The sequence below is a fragment of the Pelophylax lessonae genome (assembly GCF_965119305.1).
Source record: "Pelophylax lessonae genome assembly, chromosome: 5".
In the NCBI taxonomy this organism is placed as follows: domain Eukaryota; kingdom Metazoa; phylum Chordata; class Amphibia; order Anura; family Ranidae; genus Pelophylax; species Pelophylax lessonae.
In genome coordinates, this window is record NC_138772.1 from 38,634,261 (window position 1) to 38,649,617 (window position 15,357).

General features: G+C 46.3%; 1 protein-coding gene across 6 annotated transcripts in view; it reads left to right on the forward strand.

Moving 5' to 3' along the window:
• Positions 1 to 15,357, forward strand: part of ETV1 (ETS variant transcription factor 1) — a 100,007-nt gene that overhangs the window by 60,446 nt on the left and 24,204 nt on the right. For all 6 annotated transcript variants that reach the window (XM_082259066.1, XM_082259065.1, XM_082259062.1 and 3 more), the window contains one exon: positions 915 to 1,162. In XM_082259066.1, the coding sequence (XP_082115192.1) occupies positions 915 to 1,162 (248 nt within the window). The remainder of the gene's footprint in view (positions 1 to 914; positions 1,163 to 15,357) is intronic.

Genomic DNA, 15,357 nt, shown 5'->3' on the forward strand with positions numbered 1-15,357 from the left:
GCCTACATTTACACTTGCATTAAGCATCTTTAGGCTTTATTGGGTGTGTTTTGGAGCGTTTGTACAGGCATTTTTGAGTGCTTTGTATGCATCTTAGGCTTTAGCTTTTATGTGCATTTTTCAGATGCTCTCATTGAAGTCTTTTAGGGCCAAAACATGTGACTATGTCCTAAAAGAAGCTCATGTAAATTTTTTGAGCTATAAGCTGCAAGATTCAATTGAAATTATGCTCAGATGTGAATGGGCACTACTGAATGCAATGGAAATCCTATTGCTGAGTGTTGAAGCGCTTGTGGTGAAGCTTAAAATGGTGCTTCAAATTGTTCAGGTGTGAACAGGGCATTACACTCTCTCCTCAGGGATTCTAGCGGTGACATCTGAGTTACTAGATCTCTGCATGTGCTGTGACCATTATGAGGGACCCCCACCATCCCTGCTGGTTGTTTTTGTAGTTAATTATATTATAGAGAAAGTAACAGAACTGGCCGGGGATGCTCAAAACTCCCAGGTGGATAGGAACAGAGTTGGGAATTAAAACAGGGGGGCTTATTGACCCAAGGCCTACAAGAAACCCAAGGACTGGCCCATAAGTGGTCAGGGATCTAGAAACTATGGCAGCTACGTCTCACCACTGGAGGTCTTGAGATATAAAAAGTGACAAGGGTTTACTCAACCTACCAAACTCCATTTACAGTTGAAATAAAACTTCAGTATGCTTACACAAAAAGTACATTAAAGGGTCAGTCTAGCCAAAGTTGTGGAAACATTTTGGCATGAAAATCCTTGTTTTCGATAGTCCAAGTTGAAATTGTTCAAACCAAAACCCAAACTCTCAAAAGTAGCTTGATTTTTGATTTTTTTTTTTTCTCTAACTTTAAAAATGTTTGATTTTATTTATTTTTATGACCTATCAGGTTTCGCAGACAGCTCTCCGAACCATGCAATTCTTTTCCGCCGCTCCCAGCACTGCCGCAAGATGGCAGACCCGTTTACCAACGCCAGATGTCGGAGCCAAGTATCCAGTTCCCTCCTCAAGGATTTAAACAAGAGTACCATGACCCAGTGTATGAACATGGCGCTATGGTGGGGAGCGCCCCCAGCCAGACCTTCCCTCCGCCTCTCATGATTAAGCAGGAGCCAAGAGATTTCGCTTATGACTCAGGTACGTCCTACCTGCTGGAATGATGAATCTGTAAAGTCCTTGTTGGATGTGTTTTATATCTTCTGTTCCAATAACTGCTTTTGATAGCTTGTGCTTTATTGACCAGCGTTTTGTGAAAGCTCTTAGCTGTGGGATGGTACTGGCTAGTTTGGTGGCTGTTCTAACTCTGTGTCCAGTTCACTTTGTTATTATCCAATAGAATGGAAAATACTGTGTGGTCACAAGATGCATAGTACTCGGTTTGCTCTTTTTGAGTAGATCAGTGTGTCTTGTTAACTGGTGTCTAGTCCATTATGGTGCCTAATACGTAGGCGTGTAATAGCATTTGGTGCCTGTTAACACACCAACTTGATTCCCCTTGTATCTGCTAATATGACTTGCTGTGATGGTTGGTGTAGTTCAGTGTGCTCAGTTCCCTGGTGTCTAGTTTGCAATTATCTAGTGGCATGTATTGACCCATCAATGGCATCTGATCATATTATTTGACTCCCCTCCTTTTTCTTTTTATATACTTTTCCTTGATAATCATTAGTAAGTGTGTTGGGGGAGTATTGGACCGGAAACAGGAAGAAGGAGGCCTTAGTAGGCATGTCCAAAATACAGTATCTCTCCTGCGCTCAAGTGGTATGCGGGAAGGTGAATGTTCTGAATGGTCTTTTTAGCACAGATAAGGTGGTCTTGCTGCCCCCTCAGGACCAAGGGTATCCAGAAACACTGTAAGACAACAAGAGAAGGGGGGCACCGACCTTGTGCATTACCACTAAAAATTTTATTAAAATCAAAATGGGCAGCGTACAATATACTCACAAACATAGGATGCGTACAAGCATGTAGGAAATGTGAACCACTCGCCTCCAGAACACTTCTCTACTGCTGGATAGCGTGATGGCGTCCACAAAGACCTGGTTTGGCTCAAAGACTGATTTTACTGTTTTTATAAAGACTGATTTTACTGTTTTTATAAAGACTGATTTTACTGTTGTGGGTTTAGTAACACTTTAAAAGGCTGTTTAACATCTTCCTGCCCAGCCTATAGCAGAATGATGGCTGGGCGGGGGCTCCATTGTCCTGACTGGGCATCATACGCAGCGTGGCGATCGGTGGTGCGGCGTGTCACCCGGAAACACCGCATCTCCGATCACGGTAAAGAGTCTATGATGTAGGCTCTTTATCACGGGATCAGCTGTGTCGAATCACTTCTGATCACAGTGTAAATAGGAAGTGCTGGCTATCGGCATTCCTCTACTCACGCTGACAAGGTGTGAGTAGTGGAGAGCCGATAAGTGGCTCTCCTGATGGGGGGTCTGCACTGATAATCAGTACATTAATTATCAATGCAGCCACATCAGTGATGTGTCCCAGTGCCCACCAGTGATGCTCATCATTGATTCCAATCAGTGCCGATCTGTGCTTATCAGTGCTGCTTATTGCTTCCTATCAGTGCTGCATATCAGTGCCCATCAGTGCTGCATATTAGTGCCTCTTGACCAATGCCCATCAGTGCCATCTCATTAGTGCCCATCGGTGCAGCCTCATTGGCGCACATCAGTGAAGGAGAAAAATTACATATTTACTAAATTTTGTAACAAAGAAAACCTTTTTTTTTTTTTTTCATTTAAGCAAAAAAAAAAAAAAAAGTGGTGGTTAAATACCACCAAACAAAGCTCTTTCAGCCTCAAAAAAATAATTATTTGTTTCCAGTACAGCATTGCAGGACCGTGCAATTGTCATTCAAAGTGCGAAAGCGCTGAAAGCTGAAAATTGGCCTGGGCAGGAAGGGGGGGCAAGTGCCCGGCATTAAAGTGGTTAAACTTGTCAGCAACAACCAATACTGTAGAAAAATGCACTTATCCTCCCTCTGACCCAAACCAACTCATCCTCCCTCCACAGATGCATACTTACTGACATTTGACAGTCACTGTCCCATTGTTTGCTTACATCCCGAGCGCATGTCTTCGATGTCTGGGCCATACCTGTGTATTAGGGCCCCGTAGACCTCTATGGAGCTTGGTCCCGAGGCCGGAGACCATTGTAGATGGGGTTGTATTGTACAGGCGCGGCCAGGACGCTGAAGACGAGTGGCTCTGTATGTCAACGAACAATGCAACTGTGACTGTCAGATGGAGGTAAGTATGCATCTGTGGAGGGGGACAGTGGAATAGTTTAGGTCAGAGGAAAGGGACCAATGTTGCTTTGCCCTGAATATGCAAGCCTTGGTTTGACTCAAATACTTGTTTCCAGCTGAAAGTGATATTCGGCCTTTCAGTGAGAGGCTCTTCCCTATAAGCTGATTGGTGGGAGAGGTGGTGCATACTAAATGATCAGGCAGGGGGTGGCAGGGTAGCAACATCAAGTCAACAGAACTGGATGCTCTGAAGATTGTCACCCTCCATATACTGTGCAGGGGGTGATTATCAGAGTATGAAATACACAATTTGACAATTTTTTGTTTGCATTTTTGTTTCAATGCAAATCTCCAAGTTCCCTATAATAAAAAATGGTGTCCTATCTCTTCGTTGTAGTGCAGTGCGTTTTGTAATGTAGAGTACCTCCATTTTTGCTGCATTTTGCGCATTAGAAGTCCGATAGAAGCCAAAGGCTGCTTTGATGCTTTGGCAACAGGTATTAAAATGAACTTTTATCTCCCCAACCACCAAACCCCCCCCCCCCCCCGCCTTCCCTCCTTTTCATTCCTCCTTACCTGCCTGGTGGATCCCGCGTTGTGTCAGAGTCTCCATTCCAAGCCGCCATCTTGGTCCTCTTTATCCCGCTGCTTTTTCAAGGTCCCCCCCTATACCGGCAAAAAACAGCTATTATTATTATTATTAGGCCTCATTCAGACAGGGCATACTACAGTGAGATGCTGCGCGAGGGCCGTGTTTACCAGCACCAGAAGCACAGGTGTTCTGTGCATCCCCATTCAGGCAGTCCTATTGGTGTCTATTAGGATGCAGCAGCCATACAGATGCTGCTCCTAATTTGCCATTCTTGTGGGTGCCTCCCTGTGTGGGTAAACGTGGCCCTTGCATGGGGTACACATTACTATGCCCTATGTATACGAGGCCTTTGTGTTGTTGTTTTATTATTATTAATCATCATTACTATAACTTTTGGAGTGGTGAAGGCAGAGACCACAAGTCATTTTATGGTAGAGGTGGAGGCGAAAATCGCAAGTCATTTTATTGTGGGAGTTTGGGCAGAGACCGCACAAGTTATTTTACGGTGGGGGTGGAGGTAAAACACCCAAGTCATTTTATGGTAGGGGTAAAGGCAGACACCGGAAGTCATTTTTATGGTGGGGGTAGGGGTGGAGGTAGAGACCCCAAGTCGTTTTATGGTGGGGGTAAAGGCAGACGCCGCAAGTCCATTTTATGGTGTGGGTGGAAGAAGAGACCACACAAGTCATTTTATGGTGGGGGTAAAGGCAGACGCTGCAAGTCATTTTATGGTGTGGGTGGAAGAAGAGACCACACAAGTCATTTTATGGTAGGATGGAGTTTGAGGCAGACAACCCAAGTCATTTTATGGTGGGGTGGGGTGGAGGCAGACACCACCAGTCATTTTATAGTGGGGTGGAGGCAGAGACCGCACAAGTCATTTTATGGTGGGATGGTGTTGGCGGCAGACAACACAAGTCATTTCATTAGTGGGGTAGAGGCAGAGACCACAAGTCATTTTATGGTGGGGTGGGAGGCAGAGACCGCAAGTCATTTTATTGTGGGGGGTGGAGGCAGAGACCGCACAAGTCATTTTATGGTGGGATGGGGTTGGAGGCAGACAACGCAAGTCATAGCATGGGTGGGGGTGGAGGCAGAGACCGCAATTCATTTGATAGTGGTGGAGGCAGAGACTACAAGTCATTTTATGGTGGGGGTGGAGGCAGACACCGCACAATGGTGGGATGGGGTTGGAGGCAGACGAAGCAAGTCATTTCATGGGTGGGGTAGAGGCAGAGACCGAAAGTCATTTCATGGTGGGGTGGAGGCAGACAACGTAAGTTATTTCATAGGTGAGGTAGAGGTCGCAAGTCATTTTATGGTGGGGGTGAAGGCAGATACCACAAGTAATTTTATGGTTGGGGGGGGGGGGGGGCTGGAGGCAGATACCTCAAGTCATTTCATGGGTGTGGTAGAGGCCGAGACCGCAAGTCATTTTATGGTGGGGTGGAGGCAGAGACTGCGCAAGTCCTTTTATGGTGGGGTGGAGGCAGAGACTTCAAGTCATTTTGCAAAGAAAAATTCAGTTACCCCCTCCCCTAAGGCTGCTTTTACATTGATGCATTTTTGCTTTGGTTTTACTGTGCTTAAAACGCAACTCCTTTAAATCCTATGGGACTCTTCACACCACTGTGCTGCAGGTGGGATACGTTTTTGAAAAGTCTTACGTGCTGCATCTTTGATGTGGTTTTCAAAACCGCACCAAAATCGCAGTTTCCTATTAAAATGAATAGAGAATGTGGCAAAAATGCACCTGCATTGCATTTTCGGTGAATTTTGAGTCACATGGCCACGTTTCACAGGTACATTCTGGGAAACAGGCTACTAGAACACGCATCGGAAACACTTTAAAAATGCGTCAAAAATGCAACAGAGCAGTTTTAAAGCCCTATGTAAAAAAAAAAACACATTGAGAATGTGCGTCCGCGCACAAAAATAAATGCACATTGATGCATGAAAACACACCTGCCTTATGCTACAATAAAAAAAGCACCTCTACGTACATGCAAAGATCTAAGTTGGCCATAAAAGTAAAAACTTAAAATGCCCCACCTCCCCTCCCCCCCCCCAAAAAAAAATTGGCCATAAACGTAAAAACGTAAAATTCCCCCCCCCCAAAAAAAAATTGGCCATAAAAGTAAAAACGTAAAATGCCCCCCACCCCCCCCAAAAAAAAATTGTAAGTGTTGCCAGCTGTGTGCGCAAAAACGCTTGTGAAGAATCCTCCCTGATACAAGATATCCATTTCCAGGCTCCTTTTTGCCATGGGGCTCCATGCAGCCGGTGATTATGTTGAGGGTTGGGTCGCCCTCAGAACAAATATGTATCATTAAGATGGAGAGTTACAGTAAGTGCTCCTGTCTAGTGATTTGATTTGAGAATTGTGCCGTCTGGATTTACTCTCGTGCATTAACCGGGGTCACGAGAACGCCGCTACACTCCAAAAAAACCCGTAATGGACGTCTGTAGATGGCCCTAAACCAATCACGCCGGTTTTCAGCCTTGACGGATTGTTCTCAGGAGGCCGGCCTTTGTGAGCGCTGAATTGTACATGAATGGGTTTTGTGTGGCTCCCAGCTTCATTCATAAAGCAGGGAGGAGGCCGGGAAAAAGGAATGTCAGCTCAATAAGCCGCAGCAGAGCAGCTCTCAGGTTTCATCAGCTGTTTTTTTGCTCGCAGGAGGAGGAGGAGGGATGACTAACGCTGGGTTACAGGGCTTCTGCTCTATGTGTGCGCCTCCAATGCTCGCTTATATGGAAACATATGAGATTGTTGTGCTTTCCACTCATTAGAAGTAGACGAAAATATACCCATCGGCCATCGCCTTCAGCCGGCCATACACTAGTAGATGAACGTTCCTACAAACATCCGTAAAACTTCTTACTACATTCAATGACTGGACAAAATGTCCACTAAAAGTACTTTGTAAGTTTTGTATGCTTTTAACATTTAATTTTGGAGTGAATGGACTCTCCTGAACACAAACTACGTACGTTGTTAGAAATTTATTCATTCAATAAAAGTTTTTCCATCCTTCTCCTTCGAATTTTCACATCACTGTGTTTAAAAACAATCATCGATTTAAACCCACAAATGATTTAGATGAGGGGTCTCCAAAATTTTCAGTACAGAGACCACATTGTATATTTTACAAATATTCTCATGCCAAAAAAAATGTTTTTCTTTTTGTAATCTGGATAAGATTTAGAAAAACAGGTAAAAACTTCAGTAAAACAAATTTAAAATTCCAAAAAAAAAGCTCTTGCATCTGGGTTCTCGTCAGGGTCTGCTCCCCTTACATTTGAGTCCCGTCAGGGTCTGCTTCCTATACATCTGGGTTCCCACAAGGTCTCCCCCCCCCCCCCCTCCTTTCTTCTCATCAGGGTCTGCCCCCATTACATCCGTGTTCCCATCAGGGTCGTCTATCCCCCCCCCTCCCTTACCATCCGGGCTCCTGTCCGGGTCTTCCCCCTTACCATCCGGGTTCCCATCAGGGTCGTCTATCCCCCTATCCCCTACCATCCAGGTTCCTGTCTGGTTCTTCCCGCTCCCCCCCCCCCCCACCATCCAGGTTCCTGTCAGGTTCTCCCACTCCACCCCCCCTTACAATCCAGATTCCTGTCAGGGTCCTCCCCCCCCTTTAAAAACTGGGTTCCCATCAGGGTTTGCCCCCCCCCTTACCATCCGGGTTCCCGCCAGGGTCTGCCCCCCTTACCATCCGGGTTCCCGCCAGGGTCTGCCCCCCTTACCATCCGGGTTCCCGCCAGGGTCTGCCCCCCTTACCATCCGGGTTCCCGCCAGGGTCTGCCCCCCTTACCATCCGGGTTCCCGCCAGGGTCTGCCCCCCTTACCATCCGGGTTCCCGCCAGGGTCTGCCCCCCTTACCATCCGGGTTCCCGTAAGGGTCTGGCCCCCTTACCATCCGGGTTCCCATAAGAGTCTGGCCCCCTTACTACCCGGGTTCCTGTCAGGGTCTGCCCCCCTTACCATCCGGGTTCCCTTCAGGATCTGGTCCCCTTACCTTCCGGGTACCCGTCAGGGTCTGCCCCCTCCTTACCTTCCGGGTACCCGTCAGGGTCTGCCGTGCTTACCATCCAGGTTCCCGTCAAGGTCTGCCCCCCCCTTACCTACCGGGTTCCCGTCAGGGTCTGCCCCCCTTACCATCCAGGTTCCCGTAAAGGTCTGCCTCCCTTACCTACCGGGTTCCTATCAGGGTCTGCCCCCCTTACCATCCAGGTCCCCGTCAAGGTCTGGCCCCTTGCATCCGGAACAAAAATGTAATCTTACAGTTTAACAGTTCTTATATGGGATTAAACCGAATATTGTTTGGATTGGAATTGCTCTTTATTGGATATAAACTCCTAAAAGAGCACCTGTCATACAGGTTTCATTTTTTGTCTTTTTAAGCATGATCTCCACAAGGCTTTGTAAAAGGCTCTAAAACCTATGACAGTAATGGATATACTAGGAATTGTTGTGCCCAGGTCTGATTTGGGGGGGGGTTAACAGGTTTTCCTTTACCAAAGGTGTTCGTAATCTCACCAAAGCACCGGTTTGTGCCGACTTGTTTTTTATTTGGTGACAACGTTCCTGCTATCATTTTGCCTTAATTATTTTCTTGGCAACCTCCATCACTGCTGCTCATTCATTTTCAAGTACCTTGTGATAATTGTTTTTATTTTGTTTCTTTAAAACATAAAAACACGGCCTGAAACTGCTAGTTTAATTTTTACCTTGTTACATAGTTACATAGTTAGTGAGGTTGAAAAAAGACATCAGTCCATCCAGTTCAACTATGATGTGTGTGTGTCTACTTTTAACCGTACATTGAACATAATGGACTAGGTGGGACTTTAGATGAGACCCAAGCTGGTGTTGCCCGGCGTCTCCATCCCTATAACAAAACACAAAATGAGGTTGAAGGATTGTAAGAGGTGCATGAAAGTCAGCCAGCCCCCAGTTTGATGTACTCACCTTCCAGTCTGTCACCAACCAAATAAGACCTGTCTCTTGGTACAAAGAACAGGGGTTTAGTTGACACACATTTGCAAACGCATGTGAAAGCTGCAGAGCCACGTCACGGCACCCTGTTTAAATCTGCAGTCCTACACTCTTAATTTAGTGTCCTCACACTGGAGGCACATGGCCGCTAATGGGTGGATGGGGAACAGGTGAGAGGGAGACAGCCCAACCTCCCCCAACCCATCCCCATGCACGACTGGCTATTGTCTCAAAAAGTTCAAATAATTAGGTTAAAATATAACCATGGTGCAAACTGGAGAAGACCAGCTGAAAAGCATTACACCTCCATCCCCTTGGTGGATGCAGTATATGGATAGGAAGGGATTTTATATATGGGGCATGGCCTGTAAAGCACACTGCCTTTGAAATCCCTTATTTCCTTTGGGACTTTATATGAGACAAGCAGGTCATGCTATTGGTCTCCATCCCTGTATACGGAAAACACTAGGGTCAAATCAAAAACTGCATCCACCAAAAACGCACGAAAATCGCACGGTGGGACTTTAGATGAGGCACCAAGCTGTAAGCAAGGCGTCTCCATCCCTGGTTGCTTTAAACATAATGGACTAGGTGGGACTTTAGATGAGACCCAAGCTGGTGTTGCCCGGCGTCTCCATCCCTATAACAAAACACAAAATGAGGTTGAAGGATTGTAAGAGGTGCATGAAAGTCAGCCAGCCCCCAGTTTGATGTACTCACCTTCCAGTCTGTCACCAACCAAATAAGACCTGTCTCTTGGTACAAAGAACAGGGGTTTAGTTGACACACATTTGCAAACGCATGTGAAAGCTGCAGAGCCACGTCACGGCACCCTGTTTAAATCTGCAGTCCTACACTCTTAATTTAGTGTCCTCACACTGGAGGCACATGGCCGCTAATGGGTGGATGGGGAACAGGTGAGAGGGAGACAGCCCAACCTCCCCCAACCCATCCCCATGCACGACTGGCTATTGTCTCAAAAAGTTCAAATAATTAGGTTAAAATATAACCATGGTGCAAACTGGAGAAGACCAGCTGAAAAGCATTACACCTCCATCCCCTTGGTGGATGCAGTATATGGATAGGAAGGGATTTTATATATGGGGCATGGCCTGTAAAGCACACTGCCTTTGAAATCCCTTATTTCCTTTGGGACTTTATATGAGACAAGCAGGTCATGCTATTGGTCTCCATCCCTGTATACGGAAAACACTAGGGTCAAATCAAAAACTGCATCCACCAAAAACGCACGAAAATCGCACGGTGGGACTTTAGATGAGGCACCAAGCTGTAAGCAAGGCGTCTCCATCCCTGGTTGCTTTAAACATAATGGACTAGGTGGGACTTTAGATGAGACCCAAGCTGGTGTTGCCCGGCGTCTCCATCCCTATAACAAAACACAAAATGAGGTTGAAGGATTGTAAGAGGTGCATGAAAGTCAGCCAGCCCCCAGTTTGATGTACTCACCTTCCAGTCTGTCACCAACCAAATAAGACCTGTCTCTTGGTACAAAGAACAGGGGTTTAGTTGACACACATTTGCAAACGCATGTGAAAGCTGCAGAGCCACGTCACGGCACCCTGTTTAAATCTGCAGTCCTACACTCTTAATTTAGTGTCCTCACACTGGAGGCACATGGCCGCTAATGGGTGGATGGGGAACAGGTGAGAGGGAGACAGCCCAACCTCCCCCAACCCATCCCCATGCACGACTGGCTATTGTCTCAAAAAGTTCAAATAATTAGGTTAAAATATAACCATGGTGCAAACTGGAGAAGACCAGCTGAAAAGCATTACACCTCCATCCCCTTGGTGGATGCAGTATATGGATAGGAAGGGATTTTGTATATGGGGCATGGCCTGTAAAGCACACTGCCTTTGAAATCCCTTATTTCCTTTGGGACTTTATATGAGACAAGCAGGTCATGCTATTGGTCTCCATCCCTGTATACGGAAAACACTAGGGTCAAATCAAAAACTGCATCCACCAAAAACGCACGAAAATCGCACGGTGGGACTTTAGATGAGGCACCAAGCTGTAAGCAAGGCGTCTCCATCCCTGGTTGCTTTAAACATAATGGACTAGGTGGGACTTTAGATGAGACCCAAGCTGGTGTTGCCCGGCGTCTCCATCCCTATAACAAAACACAAATTGAGGTTGAAGGATTGTAAGAGGTGCATGAAAGTCAGCCAGCCCCCAGTTTGATGTACTCACCTTCCAGTCTGTCACCAACCAAATAAGACCTGTCTCTTGGTACAAAGAACAGGGGTTTAGTTGACACACATTTGCAAACGCATGTGAAAGCTGCAGAGCCACGTCACGGCACCCTGTTTAAATCTGCAGTCCTACACTCTTAATTTAGTGTCCTCACACTGGAGGCACATGGCCGCTAATGGGTGGATGGGGAACAGGTGAGAGGGAGACAGCCCAACCTCCCCCAACCCATCCCCATGCACGACTGGCTATTGTCTCAAAAAGTTCAAATAATTAGGTTAAAATATAACCATGGTGCAAACTGGAGAAGACCAGCTGAAAAGCATTACACCTCCATCCCCTTGGTGGATGCAGTATATGGATAGGAAGGGATTTTATATATGGGGCATGGCCTGTAAAGCACACTGCCTTTGAAATCCCTTATTTCCTTTGGGACTTTATATGAGACAAGCAGGTCATGCTATTGGTCTCCATCCCTGTATACGGAAAACACTAGGGTCAAATCAAAAACTGCATCCACCAAAAACGCACGAAAATCGCACGGTGGGACTTTAGATGAGGCACCAAGCTGTAAGCAAGGCGTCTCCATCCCTGGTTGCTTTAAACATAATGGACTAGGTGGGACTTTAGATGAGACCCAAGCTGGTGTTGCCCGGCGTCTCCATCCCTATAACAAAACACAAATAGCCAGTCGTGCATGGGGATGGGTTGGGGGAGGTTGGGCTGTCTCCCTCTCACCTGTTCCCCATCCACCCATTAGCGGCCATGTGCCTCCAGTGTGAGGACACTAAATTAAGAGTGTAGGACTGCAGATTTAAACAGGGTGCCGTGACGTGGCTCTGCAGCTTTCACATGCGTTTGCAAATGTGTGTCAACTAAACCCCTGTTCTTTGTACCAAGAGACAGGTCTTATTTGGTTGGTGACAGACTGGAAGGTGAGTACATCAAACTGGGGGCTGGCTGACTTTCATGCACCTCTTACAATCCTTCAACCTCATTTTGTGTTAACCGTACATTGTATACCCCTGTATGTTGTGGTCTTTAAGGTGCCCATCTAATCGTTTTTTTAAACTATCGATGCTCCCTGCTGATACCACTGCTTGTGGAAGAGAATTCCACATCCTTACTGCTCTTACCGCTTGCTTATTTTGTTCTTTTAGACTGGTGCATTGATCATATTAGAGGTTGTTTGTTTTCTTTAGATTACATGTTGTAACCTTTTTAAAGTCCTGCTACTGGTGGTCAACTCTAATAATTGGTTACAGGTGGACTAGCTGGTGCTGGTGGTGACCCTAAAGATTGGTTGGTCCCCACCCCACCCCCATTTTTCCTATTAAAAACTAACCACAGTAAGCAGAGGAGCACACAGTGGTCAGTTCTCTAGCTATGCTGGGAACTCAATCTGCTCTCCAATGATCAGACTTGTCATGACATGCCCCTGCTGCACAGCCATTCACTGGGAAGCTCAGTGTACTGCTGCTTCTCCACCCCCCAGCTCTTATGCAGCTGAGAACACAGGGAATGTGGAAAAAAAGGTATTTATAATGTTTTTTTTTTTTTCAATATCTAAACAAAAATGTTTTGCCTTTCATTTCTATTTTGAACTGAATGGGTTGTTTTAGGCCCCGTTCACATAGCAGCGACGCTACTTCGCCCAGCGACCTCGGAGCGGCCGGCACTGACTTCATAACATTGAAGTCTATGACGGTCGCCTCCAGGTCGCCCCAAAGAAGCTCCGGACCCTTTTTCTAAGTCGGAGCGACTTGTGTCGCTCCTATTAGAACGGGTCCGCAGCTTCCCTATGGAAGGCGACCTACGGCGACCTGTGAGGCGACCAGGCCGCCTGACAGGTCGCCTTAGTGTGAACGGGGACTTACAGTCACTTTAAGCCTGGTACACACTATCAGTTTGTTTTTTCGTTCAACACAGCGGGCTGAATAAAAAAAGAAACTGAAGAGCTTGGGAGGAGCCGCTGTACTAACTTTCCAATGTTAGTAAAGCGATCTCCCCTCTGAGCTATTGTACCCCCCCGACAGACCCCCCCCCCCCTCTCTGCTCTAGGCCTTCCATTTTTTTCTTCCTAGTCAGGAGTAAGGATCTAGTTCCCTGCTGGGATCTCTGGTCCTGGCAATTTTTTGCTTTTAAATGGCTTTTTTCCTACAAGATCTACAATCAACTGCCGGACTGGGCGATGGGCAGGTGGAGAGGAATTTGACCCCCTGTCAGTTTTTATTGCGGTCTGTGCCCCCCGTTAAGGAGATTCACCCTCTCTATTTGTCCTGTTTACCAAAATCATTGAAAGTAAAAAAAAAAATCTCAAATTTTGGGTTGACCCCAGAAATGTAATGTAATAGGGGGGAAATCTTCCAAAGGGGACACTAGTTCTGGTGACCTGAAGGGGTCCTTAAGAATTCCCTTAATTTGCAGAGATTTCCTCTAAACTTCCTGTTTGGCTAGGAGGCAGGAAGAGAAAGGAAATGTCCGCAATGGGACATGGATTGGCAAAAAAAACAAAAAAAAAAACAAACCCCTCCCTTACCCTATCCAAAAAAAAAAAATTTGTGTATAGTTCTACTTTAATATCACCGTACTGGTGTTCTTATATGCACGCAAATTTTCTGTGTTTAAAACAACCTCCTCGGAAGCAATTTTGTTGAACAAACTGGGCCCCTATGAATGGCTATGGCGACCCTGGATTGACCATTGCCTACCTCCTGGCCTTGTACTCACCTGATTGGGCATCCTCATTACCGGCTCTCTTTTCCCACCTGGGCCCCTAGTAGGGTTCGAGGCTCCCTCCGGGCACCTGCTGATACCTCCCCCCCCACGACCCTCCCCTACTTACCCAACTTTCCTTCCAGCCCTAAAAACACAGCCCCCCCCCCCCACTCGGCCCCTGGCGTACCCACTTAAGAGCTATACCTTGGTTTTGGTTGAGACCCCTTCTGTGTGGGGGTCCTTCCACGCAGCGTGGCCTCGGCCACACCTGCAGTTTGAGCGTACCCTCATTGCATCCCAGACGGGACGCCGGGTCGATCCCATATATGTATTGCATTTGCTACATGTTGTTTGTATGTTTTATATACAGCAGTTTTGTATCTTAGGCCCCGTTCACATTGCCGCGATCCGACTTGGGGGGGGGGGGGGTGACCTCCGACCAGGTCGCCTTAGTGTGAACGGGGACTTAATGTGCCTTGTTTTGTCTAGGCATGTACCTACTATTTTCACTGCATATTGCTTTACCATGTTTCTTTTGCCTTCAATAAAAACCGTTTAAAAAGAAAAAAAAAAAAAAAACAACCTCCTCATGGGGGGGGCCCCTTCCACCCCCAGGCCCCTTAACAGACGCATGGGCTGCTGTGGCCATTGTTACTCCACTGCTGGCAGGGCGGTGGAAGTGCTGAACCATGGAGCCTCTGCTCTGCAATGTATTTATTTTGTGTCCAATTTAGACATGGAGTGAAGACAGAATTGCATTTGCTTTGTTAAATCCATGTTTTCGTCTTGGGGAAAACACAATTAGTCTTCTGCCGTCTACTAATTGTTTGCTTTGAAGTAACCCTGTTTAACCAGCGCAAACAGCTCTGCGTATTGTATCAACATTTTAGTGCAGTTTGAAACGGTAAATGCTAAATTTCATTGATGCGTCTGGTTATTAGATCAGTTCGAAATGGGAACAGTGTACAATTTAATTACGCCCCTGTCTTTTTTCCTTTCTTTTTTTTTTCTTTCCTGGGCAAGTCATTACTTTGATGAACTTCAGAGCAGTGTTTATGACTTCTAATTAACCATGTTACCAATTTGATTAAATAATCACTTTGGAAACGTTGCAGCAATTGGATTAGGGCCTGACCCTCCCTGATAGTCATAAATTATCGGTTAGGCCTTCTGAGAGGCAAGGGGCATTGTGGGTAACCTGCAGGACGGTGCATCTTCACAGCGCCTGGCTTTATAGAAGCCGTGGTTTCCATACGCTTCACTAATGATGCACAACAAACATGGAACAGCTGTATGCAGTTTGGAGTGAATGGCTCTATAATATTAGGCTGTGTCTATGCTATAAATTGGCATTTATGGAGGCACAATTGGCCTAGGGGTATAAAGGACTCATTTGGCCCCACTTACTGTCCTAAAAAGAGGACTAGACCCCTTTTATTTTTTGGGATTTGGGATGTAAGAAAAAACATGCAGATGCCTTCTGTGTATAGGAAAGCCGTGGTTTGCAATTGAAGAAATATTAACAGCTATTAGAGCATATGTAT